This window comes from Panthera leo, chromosome F3, assembly GCF_018350215.1.
Source record: "Panthera leo isolate Ple1 chromosome F3, P.leo_Ple1_pat1.1, whole genome shotgun sequence".
In the NCBI taxonomy this organism is placed as follows: Eukaryota; Metazoa; Chordata; class Mammalia; order Carnivora; family Felidae; genus Panthera; species Panthera leo.
Window position 1 is genome coordinate 2,441,257 of NC_056696.1, and position 13,786 is coordinate 2,455,042.

A 13,786-nucleotide genomic window follows, 5' to 3' on the forward strand; every position below is an offset into this window, starting at 1 on the left:
ATTAGGAAAACAAATGCTTTTCTTCTTTGACATTATGAGACCACCTGCCTCTTAGGAGTTTTTTATGGATTACCCAAACAATATTCTTTATGGATAAAATACCGATTTCAAAGATACCACTGTTTAATACCATCTTCAAAAAATGGATCAGAATTTTCCTATCTTGCCTACAACATAAAACAGGAATGCCCGAGGTTCACCCACACGCACGGCACCAACGTGCTGGATACAAACACAGACGGACAAGCCCACAGCCCACAGGCCACTGCCACACTTCCAGGCGGATGAGAGCACGGCCGACTCCCAACCATTATATCTGCACAGCAGGCCTGGGGGCCACTGTGGGTTGTGACGGTCTCCCCAGAGAAGTGGATCCTACGGTTCATTTCCTACCATTAATGAACAGAATAGACTCTATTCGATTAAAGCTTCTCTCGGGGCTCCTGGGCGGCTCAGTCAGTTAAGCGTCCGACTTCGGCTCAGGTCATGATCTCACGGTTCACGGTTTTGAGTCCCGTGTCGGGCTCTGCGCTGACAGCTCAGAGCCTGGAGCGTGCTTCGGATTCTGTGTCTCCCTCTCTCTGCCCATTCCCCACTCGGTTTCTCTCTCTCAAAAATAAACAAACATAAAAAAAAAAAAAACCTTTATAGCTTCTCTCTACCCCCTACATCCGTGTTTACAGATGGAAAAGTCCTATAAAACAGGTATCTGAATTTCTGACATCTAGCAAATGCTTCTCCAATCTATGGGCAACAAGTAGGACTAAAATCAGGACTTCAAGTGAAGTAACTGTACATAAATTACTATTCTCAGGCACTGAAACCAGCAAATCATCAAGGATGACATCCTTGGGTCACTGCAGCACAATTAATTAAACTTAGGCTAAATGCAAAATACGCTGAGAAATGCGGTCGCCCGCTAGACCTGCATCAGGTAATGCATTATGAGATGCCTAACCGTCTGACTGCCAGAGAAGCAAAGAAACAAGAACGAGACGTAGACACACTGTCATGTCTGCCTGACAGCCAACTTCAGGCTAAAGTAACCTTCGGTAAGACCAGGACATGTAAACTAATCAGAAAAGTCCTATCTGTCCCTTTTAGTCATTCGGTCACATCCATCTTGGAGCGGGACAAGGTATCCTGGGCCTACAATGTATGACGAAGGCCATGCTCGTGAACAGCGCAATATTAGAGTTGAGTTGTGGCCAAGCTGTTTGCTTTCCCAAACAGCAAGTGATCAGGAGCTTGTAAGTCTTGAAGTAACCATTTTCAGTTCATTTATTATAAATAATAATCCCCACATTATATGACCATGAAACCATTCATCTATCGTAACATAACCAAGAAGTCACAAACGTACCAGTCAGAAACCAGAAGAACCTGAATTTCTAAGAGGCAGAGCTAGAACAGCAACCACGGATACTCGTGTTGGACAGAAGGTGGTTTCAATCTAATCGCCGGGCAATTTCCATACGTCAGGCACAAAACAGGGCCACCAGACCTGTATTCTCCCTGTCGGGGTGAAGTCCCGCCCTCACACGCCCAGCCCCCAGTAAGTCACCCTGATGGCAGGAGAAAAGATACAAAACAGAAAAAGAGGGAATAATAACAATAGGAAGAGAGGTTTCTCTGATATAGGCAAAGCAAGGCTTGTATTGAAGACAGAATCCTGCACTAAAGAAATAAAAAATATGCAATAATCAATTCTCATCCACTAGCCAGTCTTATCCCACAGGCAAGACGTTTTCACTAGGCTGCCGGGAAAAGCTAAAGAGACGCTGGAAATTCTTTTCTCAGTCAACAGTCTCCCTGATGACGGGTTAGGACAGTCATTCTCAAAAGTTTTGGTCACGGGGCCCCCAAACTCTCTTAAAAATTACTGAAGCCCCTGAAGAGCATTTGCGTGAGTTACAGTTGCTGTCATTTGCTGTATTAAATAGACAATATTTTTCCACTTTTAACTTCTAGTAATTCACTTTAAAAATAGCAATTAAAAATTATCATTATTATTTTCCAAATAAAAAAATATTAGCTATTAGGACAGCATGCTTTTCTATTTTTACAAATCTCTTTAATGTCTGGTTTAGTAGAACACAGCTGCATTATTTCACTCTCGTTCACATTCGGTGTGTTGTGTGTGGCACACTGTTCCGGCTGAAGTGTAAGGAAAAAGGAGTGCCTTATGGACCCCCTGAAAGGGTCTAGGAGAGGGTCCTCAAGGGTCCTTGGAGCACACTTTTTAGATCCCTGAGTAAGGGCTTTCAATTCAAGATTTCTGATGCTGCAGGTAGTTTAGCCCAAAGAAAAGGAGAATATGGAGAACACTCAGGCAGACCTCAATCCAGGCATCAATCCCTCTCATGACACGACACGACACGACACGACACGACACGACAGGAGTGGTAGCTACAAAGTGAACATTCAAACTTTCCCCCTGGTGACTAAAAAACTAGATACAGAATAATTCCGAGGATTAGTTAGTGTAAATGCTAGAGGGCAGGGTTATCCCAAACAGATGAGAAGGACGTGTGATACATGAGTCATTGTCATTTGCATGAATCCAACAGTCACTTTCTTGTCCCAGAACTTCAAGGCAGTCCTTGTGGGTGAACGTGAGATCAGAGAGCAGAGGTGCAAAGGGAGGCCCAGGGTACAGAACGTACCAGAGGCAGCCTTCCGAGAAAATCTGGCTCGGTGTACCCACTGAAAGCGAGGGTACCTACGTACCATGCTGGGGAGAGCCGAGACACACCACCCAAATCACCTTCCAGAAACCCTCAGTTCCCCCATGGAACCCCAGTTGGGAAGGGCAGAGACGCGGGCTGGACACTGAGGCTGCGCGACGGGTGGGGCGCAGAAACTAGGAGCCTAGCTCTGCAGCCCCTAGCCTGGTCAACAGCTGGAAACCCTTTGTTACTTTAACCAACACCCTCGACCAGACAGATGTTCAGAGTGAGCCTGTCCAAAGAACTATCTTTCACGAGTAATCAAAGATACATAACGGGTCATGTTTTCGATTCAGGTACTGGGATTGTTTCAACTTTTCTTATCAGTATCTTGGCACAATCACAAAAGCACAAAAAGATCCGAAAATTCCTAAATGTCAACAACAGTCCATTAGAACTTCTGATAGGTTTTAGATTAATGATCTCTACGAAGAGCTGGTAAATTTCAGTCCCAAACAAAGCAGCTCAGGATCTGAATAAGTAGGTGTAACAACGTATGGCACACATTGTTCCCACAACTTTCCAAAACACACAACTTCAGCTGTGTCCCAGTGGTCTTCTGGTGACAGCCTGAAAATCACCGCTCTCATCTGACCAGAATTCTCTTCCATGGAAAAGGACATTCGTATGTAACGCACACGCTAACTCTCTTAATGAATCACTGAACTGTGGGCTTAACATTAATGTATTTGTGCTCTAATTTCATTTTAACATCTAATAAAGAAGTTAGTAAGTTTCTTTTCCCTACCGTGAGCTACTTGAAAACAAAACTGTGCCTGTGTGCTTTTCTTTCTAGAACCCAGACTCAGGTTCATAGAGAAATCAGCTTTATGCTGAACTACATTTTCATTTCCATGTCTTTCTCTCAAACCGGGGACTTTCTTCATCTGACAGTGGGGCCATTTGGTCTGCAAACACGCCGCCCCCCCAGGCTACAGCGGGCGTGGGGCGTGGGGCGCGGGAAATGACCGGTTGGGATTTTCTCATGCACACACTCCCCTAAGGGGACACGGTGCTGGAACAAGGGCTTCCTGCTCAAACTCGCCTGGCCCTCACTGAAATCTCCGGTTTCGGTTTTCCTCTCTTGTCAGGACCTCGGGCTCCCGCAGCCCCCTTTCCAAACCACCGCCGGTTGCTGGGGTCTGGCTTCATCCACAGGATCCACGTGCTCCCAGCCTCCCGCTGAGCGGCATCACGAGGTTCTCAAGGCGATCACACCTACCTTCTGCCCCAGGATAACCCGATCGTTGGCTCCTTCCCTGCCGGGCGGCCTCCCCAACCCGGCACTTACACCGTTACACTGCACGCACTTTTCACACTCAGCTCACAACGCCACCTCAGCAGGAACGCACGCCCAGCTGCTCCGGCGAAAAGCAGCCTCGCTCCCCTTCGCGTGGAACGTCTTTCGGATTATAGCTGTGTCTTACCCTACGAGACCAGAAGAAGCCTGGAGGAGATCTGAGTCTAATTACTACCCCTGGCGTTTAGATGCACTCATATGATGGATGAATTCGCTAATTTCCTGTGAGAAATAAAAGCAACGAGGCAGGTCTTCACCAGGGGGTAAAGCCAAGGAAGAAGCTGGAGAAAATTTCAAAGTCTCTCTACCACTTTTTAGTCCTCGAAGGTAATCCACACAGCAGAATTTTCTAGGAATTTATAAATATCAGCGTTCAGAAGTAACATTTTATAGCTCACGACTGCTAGCGCCTTCATCTCCTGTAATTCCCATAACGATATCCTAACACACTCCCACAAGGGAAACCACTTTGGAGAAGGTGCCCGCCAGAGGAGGAGACAGCTTGGGCTCCAATTGTAAGTGCTTTCCACCGAATCACAATAAAAGACCGAATCACAATAAAAGACGGTGGACATTTTACTGAAAGACATAAAACAAAAAAACAAATGAAAGTTCCTTTCTTTCCTATTTTCTCACCCTAAAGTGACTTCCCTCAAAAGCCTCTTAAATGCACTCTGAAGATGCCATTTGAGAAGCAGAGCAGTGGCCTGAGGGCCAGAGGACCCAACCCCAGGCCGGCCTCCCTGTGGGTCCTCGGCCTTGGGCCTCCTCCGGGTGTGTCTGTCAGGTTATGCGGGGCCTGAGGGAACCCATGTCTCCCCTGCCAATATTTGTGACTAGAAGCCGGGGTCCCAGTTCCTGCAGATCAACCTCACCTTACTGTGAAGACTGACTTCATAAGCAGAAGAGGGAAGGGCAAAAGTGAAGCAGCAGGTGACGGTGACGCCACCTCCAAAAAGACAGTCCCACCGACCCGACCCCAAACCTGAGGAGCAGCTAATGCTTCCTGTTTCTAAAGGTTATCGGTGCGAAAAGAAAAGATAGGACGAAACAGGCAGAGAGGGAGAGATTAGGGCCTGAGGTCCCGGGGGGGAGGTGGGGGGCAGAACACGTATTCTGGAACGATGCTGGGAGCGCTGACCTGGCTGACCTGGCCTAAGGTCCCTCTAAAGAATGTAACAGACCCCACCTGCGCCCCCTCAGGTCCCCCTAGGAATCTGACTGAAGACCTGGCTGAAAATAAGGAGTGGCATAAAACCTGCGCCACACCAGGGACCACGTGGCCACAGACGGTTGCTGAGCAGGACTGGACGACCCAGCCCCTGTGGCTGGCCAGCAGTGAGGGATGAGGGGAGAGGGATGGGAGCCACCAGAACCTTACAGAACAAGGACCCCTGCCTACTGTCGCGGGCATTCGCTCTCGCGTGTCCCCTCTCTGTAACAAGAGCTTCCGTACTCCTCCTTCCTCATCTTCTACTCGAATCAACTTCTGCCTGCTGCTCATTTTACTGTGCCCACACCTTCCTCGTTCGACGCGGCGAGACAACGAACCTCAGTATGAGGCATTAGTTCTGCGACAATAGTGACAAGCTTAAGTGACCGAACAAACTAAGTGGAAACTACCGCCCAAGGTCACGTGTCGGATCCTCCCAGGGTCCGATCCTGTACGGCTTTCTGGGGGCACTGAAGTGCTCCCAACGCAGGTGTCCAAACCGAATCTGTGCCTACCCACCCCCGTCCCCGTCCGCTTAAGGCCACGTTCACCACGGCCCCTGCCGGACACATGTGGCACCACCTGACCACGGCATAGCCTCGTCCCGGCCCGCCCGGCACACCACTGGACAACTGTAAGAGAGTCAGGGCACAGGGCCACGTCGTGGCTGTGGCCCGGGGCCAGTCCCCGGACTTGTGCAGGCTGTGCCCCCACCTCTCACAGAAGGTCACGGCCGACTGTGGGCCATTATTACAAAGACCACGAGTGACGCATGCACCGATCAGGAGCTGGCGGGCAGCAGGCACCTGATGAACACGTCGTTCCCGCCTCAGCCCTGCTTTAAGGACAAAATGCCGACGGATGGGCATGGAAGGTCATAGTGTCACCTGTGCTCCACTCTGCTCGCTTTTTGCTGGGGCTGTTTCACTTCCGGGGCGGCATCACAGTGGCACCAACCTCCTGCCGGACAGCCCTTCCCGTCCTAAAGCACCCACCTGGTCACAGGAGCACTCACTCAGTGTCCCCCAGCCCGGCACCGAGTCGCAGGCCCTCCCAGCCTCCCGACTTCTCCCTCGGGGTCCCCTCCTCCATAACCCCTTGCGTCCAGGCCACCACACGTCTCTCTGTTGTTTCCCAATCTCCCCAAGTTCCAATGCCCCCAACCCCATCTAGAATGTTCTACCACTCATGAGGACTAGTCATTCTTCAAAACATAACTCAAGTGTCATCTTCCTTTAAATCCCCCCTTTGACCCTGGAACCTTCTCAGGCATGCCAAAGGCCTTTCTGCATACTTCACTCACAGCACCTCCACACCGTGTGCCAACGAGCCGCTCTTGTTTCCAGCAGCTCCAGCCAGACTGGAAGCCCAGGGGCCGGGGACAGGCTTCTCTGGCGAGAACATTCCCAGTGCCTGGCACAGACCCTGTGCTCAAAACGTACAGGACAGCTTCTGCAACATGACCTCAGTATTGTCCTGTGGATACTGCCATCTTCAGGACTGAAAACTTCAGGACTGAAAGTGTCGCTAGTAACTTAAGATATTTCTAGAAACTTTTTGAGATTTTTAAAATCCAATTAATTCTAAAGCGTATCTCAAAAATATTAAAAAATGCTGAGATAAAATTCATATAAATGCTCCCATTGAAAGATATATCAGACCAAGTTTCGAGCAAAAAAAAAAAAAAAAAATTAATGGAATCTCTCTATATTAAATGTTTTAAAAAATAAAAAAAAATTTTTTTAAACATGAGGATCTCTTTGTGGTCCCATCTTCAATAGCTATAAAATAATATCTATCAAAAACAGTCTTAGTTAATGGTAAGGTATTTGAAGGTGTTCCTTCTACAAAGGTATGCTTAATCTTGGTTGAAAAGAACAAAAGCAGAACATACTTGCTGGTTTCAGTCTGATTTTCCTTTTAAACAAGTGAGTTTAAAAGATTATTTCCTATTTTCAAATGACCTGAACCTTTCTCAAAAAGAGATTGTGCAAATTTACCTCCACTAATCATCACAAGGACTAACTGTGTATTTTATGTAATCCACAACTATTGTCTGCAAAACTGTTATAAATGTACTTGACAAATAACACAGAAATGAAAAATAATCAGTCTGGATAACACATTTTGAATGTAACTCTTTAAAATCAAGTCTACGTCCGTTAGAGAAAGGAGACCGAGAAACTGTAGCATTTGGTATAAAAGAATGAAGCCTAATTCAATTCTTTTTCAAGAATGTTAGAACATGTGATTTGTGTTTTTTAAATTCCAAATATAACTGGCTGTATTTAGCACCTCCTGTACTTTCCAGTATATTAGATAATTGCACAGCAAGTTAAAAACAAAATAAAGGAAAACATTCCTGCCACCCTCCCTTTTCATAAAAGAGATGGAAATATCACACACACACACCCCACACAGAGTACCTTATAAAGGTCGGTATGAATAGCCCCAAAGAAAGCTGTTTTTTAATTAAAAAAAAATTTTTTTGAGGGTTTAGAGGACTCGGGGGCAAGGGAGAGAGAAAGGAAAACCGGGCTATTGCGGGTTTTGGCAGAATGGACGGGTTAGTGACCACTGCCCCCGCTTGGCGCCTCGGCGGCCAGGGGCCCCGACCCCCACGTAGGTCAGAGCGGCTTCATGGTCTCGTGTGTGTGTGCACTGGGTTTCTGAAGAAGACGTTGTCTGAACAAAGGTGTATATGACTTTAACAAGCCTAAAATTTACTCAGAAGGATAAACCGGTATTCAGTGGCTAATACTGACACTAACAGCTAAACAGCAAACAAAGAAACAGAAGTATTCAATATAGAAAAGTGGTTTTAAAAAGTGCTAACCATGAAGAAGCAGGAAGACGGGGATCTGCAGTTGCTTTACCTTTAGGAATGTTTATTTCTGTTGCTTCTGATCAGAGATTTCTTGGGTATATTGTTTGTGTAGGGAGGGGACACACAAGTTAAGCTTTTTCGACTTGGTTTTGGCAGGAAGACAATGGATGGTTTCAGCAAGGAACTGGCTGTGGACCCAGAGCAAACAGCTGTGGAAGGCAAGGCATGCTCCAGATGAGAGGGGACATTACTGGGGGTGTTTGCTTAGGTGGCTGGGAGGGGCCCCCTGAATAATACTGGGGTGATACGTCCGGATCCCAGTTTGGAGATCCACGGAAAAAATTTTACCCTTCTGCTTCCTAGCATCTGAATCCTCCTGTGCCTCCATTTCCAAGCCAATTGATTAATGCCATCAAAGATCAGAAATTACCGTTTGTCTATAGTAATTTATGAAAAAAGCCATTTTCTAAAAAGATCAGACTATAAAGAACATGATCCATCTCACATGCTTTGTTTTCTCTAATGAAACTGCCATCAAACCAAGGGCCTCTGTGCCTTGACAGGGGCCACGATGCAGGGAGACAGTTAAGACGGGCCAGCCTGTCCTAGCAACCTCTCCGTCGCCTCAGCCCACGGCAGTACAGGCTCAGGCTGCGACACAGAAGAGAACAAAACTTCAAGACCAACTGAGAAGACTCTGCTAAATGTTTCGGCCTTACCAAGATGTCTGTAGCTAGTGAGATGATGGGCAATCTTCGGAAATTACAAGAAAATGTAATCGAGTCTCTCTACATTAAGACTCATTAATTTCAAAAGATCCAGATCAGAAGAAAAAACATTAATTAGCATTTGCCTTTCGAAAGCCAACTATCGGACTACATGCTGATAAAAACAATCCTTTCCATTTAATTAAAAAAACCTGGATGACAAGATAAAAAACAATCATTTTAACCACTTTGATAGCATTCAGTTCCTAATGTAAGTCCACCGACACTCTTCTGAAGGTTGAGAAATAAAAATACTGCTCGTCTGTTTTAAACGCAGCGAAGCCGAATGTCACTGTCTACATACCCCCTCCACACTCTGGTCCTTGGATTATGTGTTATGCGGCTGGCCTCTTCATGGGATGTGAAGGGTCACAACTCTGGTTTCTTCTCTAGGGTGAGACCATGACGAGAGAGGAGCAGCACTGTGCCCGCGACAGCGCCCACAAGGGACCCCCACCGGCGGCACTTCGACCATCCACACCCATGACTGTACACACCGGCAAGCGATCCCATGTCACTTAGTGACAAATCAGAAGCTCCAGAGGCCTATTTTCTCAGATCGACAGGATGTAAGAGCTATGTACAGATTATCTGCAGAAATCTTAATTTCCTCAAAAGATCTAACATAAACCATCTACAGGCATAAGAACGTAGTTTCGGCAAGATTCCAAACTGTCTTCTTGCTCTGAAATTCGTATCTGAAATAGACTAACACATGGGCTAGATGAGGCATGGTATAAATAAGGTATCTAACATATCTATGATAGGTTTTCAAACTCTGTACCTTCAACAGAATATCCAAAATTAATCTCTCTCTCCTCTTAAAATACACAAATTTTGTTGATAGCACATTCATATCATCAAGATCACTACTAACAACACAACAAAGTCAAGAATAATTGTACTTCTCTTGTTTTACATAAGACACTTACTTTCAGAATATAAAACCTATCTCCCCAAAGACATAACCACACATTGGTGTATTTCGTTTTCAATTCTGTGGACCAAAATTAAAACACAGCTTATCTCTGATACCTATACAGTTTTAAATCCCGGGTTTTTACAGTGAATTATCTCTGCAGATCTTTAACCATCATCAAGTGTCAGAGGAAATGCAATTCATGGCTTGCACCACCTGAGGGCGCTCCTAAAAACCTTTAAACAGCTTTCAGAATCCAGTTCTTGCCTACTAGAATGAGGGAAACCCAGTCCTACTTGAGGCTCATGGGCTCAGTAGTGGCTTCAAAAACGTGTTTCAGAAAACACTAGCGTCTTCATACGAGGTGAGATGATAAACACATGTAATTTCTATCCACTGCACATTCTCTGAGCCTCACATCCGTGCAACAAAAGCTGAGGTTCTAGAGAAGAATGAGCATAACTAACTTACAAATGACAGGGTTACAAATTTACTAACTAACCAATCTCATAAGACTATCTTCAGGCTCTACGTTTAGCATCAACAAACAAAAGTTCACCTTTCTGTGGAAAACAACAAAAATTCAAGAATTATTTCAAATCTATTTAACACATACACACACATGGCACCTCGGTTCAAGGAAATGAGTAAGCCTGGACACCGTACCTGTTTCCTGTGAATTCAACACCTCTAAGGCATGCATCATGGCACTTGCGAAGACATTGGCATCCTCCTTGCTGCCAAAGTTGAGGCCATACACCTGTCTGGCGTCTCGCCACTGGTGGAAGGTCTGTGTAGCTTGATTGTACTTCAACCCTTTAGGAATGGCACAATTTATCACGACCTAAAAGACAGTAATTCCTTATAGAGTCAACCCAGTAAGTGGCAATATCAACAAATCCTGATTGGATAGACTCATTCAAAACTGGTCCTGATGGACCTTGGCCAAAACAAAACAAAACAAAACAAAACAAAACAAAACAAACTGGTTACAACAACTATCAATGGTAAAATCAGCCTGTAAAAATAACAGTCTGACAGAAGTTAGTTGTCTGATGGTTACAAAGGTCTGGCCTTTAAACAGTAAATCAGCAGGACAAAAGAAAATCCATATCTTCGTTAAATATATTTTTAACATGTTTATTAAAGCACTATAAGGGCGTCTGGGTGGCTCAGTCGTTTGAGCATCCGACTTTGGCTCAGGTCATGATCTCACGGTCTGTAAGTTCTAGCCCCACATCGGGCTCTGTGCTGACAGCTCGGAACCTGGAGCCTGTTTCAGATTCTGTGTCTCCCTCTCTCTCTGCCCCTCCCCCACTCATGCTCTGTCTCTCTCTGTCAAAAATAAATAAACATTAAAAAAAATAAAAAATAAATAAAGCATTATCAATTCAGAGAGCATACAAAACGTAAGCACGTATCTCAGAGAACGTTCCCACGTAGCCAAAATCCTGATGGAGAAATGGGATGTTAACACCAGAAACTTCCTTCCTAAATGCTCCACCTCCCAAAGGCTCTAGCGCAGTTCCACCTCCCAGATCAGGCACGCAGCTTTCTGAACTTCACGGCACATGACTCAAGTACAACTGGGTGTAGGCGTCATCGGTCCGCTGCGAGCGGCTGTGCTTTGTCCTCTCCCGCTGCTGCTGCTCGGTGGCACTCCATCGTACAGACCATGCCTACTGACCCATCCTCCCAATACTGGACATTTGGATTACTTGCGGTTCAGCGCTATTAAAAGCAGTGATGTCACGAACATCCCATCCCGCACGTCTTCTGTCTTCCGGTACATGAGCACCCACTCTGTCGGGCACATACCCAGGAGTGGGGTGGTCACAGGCCAAAGATACGTTCGGCTTCAGCAAAAAACTCCACGTGGCATTCCAAACTGGGTCTGCCAATTTTCACTCCCCTGGCAGCATGCGACAGCTTGCACGAGTGCACAAACAACACCACGTTATTGGAACTGTATTTCTCTGATCACTAATGAGATTTAGTGCTTTTTCATGTTGTAACGGCTATCTGGATACCTTCTTTTATAAACACTGCTTTAATTAAATCTCTTGCCCGTTTTTGTACTGAGCCATCCATCTTTTTCTTTATTGATTTGAAAGAGTCCTTTATATATTCTGAACAAGACCCCTGTTACCTGTGTTAGTGACCTGTGCTGCAAATATCTTCTCCCCTAACGGTGTCTTCCAATGAAGGGAAGTTCTTAACTTTTATTCGGTCCAAATTAGCCTTCCTTTCCTTTCACAGTTAATGCTTTTATAACCTGCTTAAGAAGTGTTTCTCAGTCCCAAGACCATGAAAATACTATCCCGTGTTATTTTAGGAGCTTTATCATTTTAACTTCCAGAGTTACATCTCCAATCCACCCGCAGACGGTTCAGGCCTCTGGTGTGAGAGAAGGCTCGAGTTTCCTTCCCAGGACGGCCGTCCAATCGATCCGGCACTGTCTATTAACTGTGCTTCAGGTTTCTACTTTCCACAAATCAGGTGGCTACACAGCTCCATTTTGTTCTACTGGTCAGATGCCCACCTGTGAGCCAAAAGGAGAGCGTCTCCCTCATCGTGGGCTTCTCCGAAGCCTTGACTGCCGCTGGAGCGCTGTCCTCCTTACTCTGCCCTTCATTCTTCCGGGGCTATCTTCAATCCTGTGTGCGGCCACGGCTCTGTATTCACACGATTCATTCTGTGTTGGTTATGCCATCTGTCAGTCTCCGCTTTTCACTGGAGTGTTCAGTCCACTGATGATGTTTCATATAAATTTGGGTGTAAATCCATCCTGCCTTCTTTTGGACTTATTATTACCCTTCTACCAGCTCCAGTCACACCGCTGTCGTGCCAGCGGCTGCCCTAGAGATCACAACAGGCACCAAAACATGACTGTCACATTTATGCAACAGCTGATCGCTTAGGATTTGCCCACATTTACACTTTCTGCTGCGTTTTATTCCTCCTGCCCTCTCCAGGCTTCTGAGGGGACCCTTTCTGATCCCGAAAAACATGCTTTAGAACTTCAATTTCTTTCGATGCAAATCTAAGAAAGATTTGCATCGAATCTCTCCATTTTTGTCAGAAATTCTCTCCATTTTTGTCAGAAAGTGTCTTTAATTCACCTTCATTTTTGGAGAGGATTTTTATCAGGTACAGAATTTGAAGGGGTCACTTGTTTTCTTCCAAGCCCAGTACCTTCCTAGCTCTTGCTGGTTCTGCTACTGGTCAGCTGGTCAGTCAGCTGACCACTCTCACTCGCTTCAGTCTTGTTTCCACTGGCAGCCCGCAGGCCTCACGCTGCGAGGCGTGAGCGTCCGGTGCTCGCGACGGGACAGGTTTAGATGGTTTTCTTTCCATTTACCTACTTTAGGTCTACAGCATCTCTAAGTTGACGTTCGATTACAAACTTGAAAATTCTTGTTCACGATCTCCTCAGTTTTTCTTCTGCCTTCCATCGTCTCCTCTCCTTCGGGCCCCCAATTACACACACAATTTCCACTATATTCACTAGGTCTTTTTTCTCTTAATCCCCTTCACCTCTTTTGCCCAACCCCCCCCACCCCCGCCCACCCCCATTTATTCTCAAGGTTTATGAGCCTTTGTTTTTTAGATTCCACATGTAAGTGAAATCCTATGGTATTCATTCATCTTGTCCCTACCCTCCAGATCCATCCCGGTCGTTGCAAATGGCACGGTGTCTTTCTGTGTACCTGGCGGAGTAATCCTGCGTTGGTCATGCGTCCCAAATCCACTGTATCCTCGGACCTAGGATTTGGGCCTGGGTAGGGCCAGAGCCATGGCTGGGTTAGGGTTCGGACCCAGGAGAAGACAGGGGCCTATCCACCCACAGTGCAGAGACCTCTCCAGAGGGCAGAGTTGAAGGCAAGGGTCACAGTTTCTGTTTTAGGACCACACTGAGGTTTGGGTTAAGATTAGATTTTCGCTCAGGGGCACCTGGGTGGCTCAGTCGGTTAGGCGTCCGACTTCGGCTCAGGCCGTGATCTCGCGGTTCATGAGTCCAAGCCCCGCTT

General features: G+C 46.2%; 1 protein-coding gene across 1 annotated transcript in view; it reads right to left on the minus strand.

Moving 5' to 3' along the window:
• Nucleotides 1–13,786, minus strand: part of ENAH (ENAH actin regulator) — a 134,171-nt gene that overhangs the window by 46,503 nt on the left and 73,882 nt on the right. Inside the window, 1 exon segment of the mRNA XM_042924516.1 lies at nucleotides 10,422–10,599. Coding sequence (XP_042780450.1) covers nucleotides 10,422–10,599 — 178 coding nt within the window.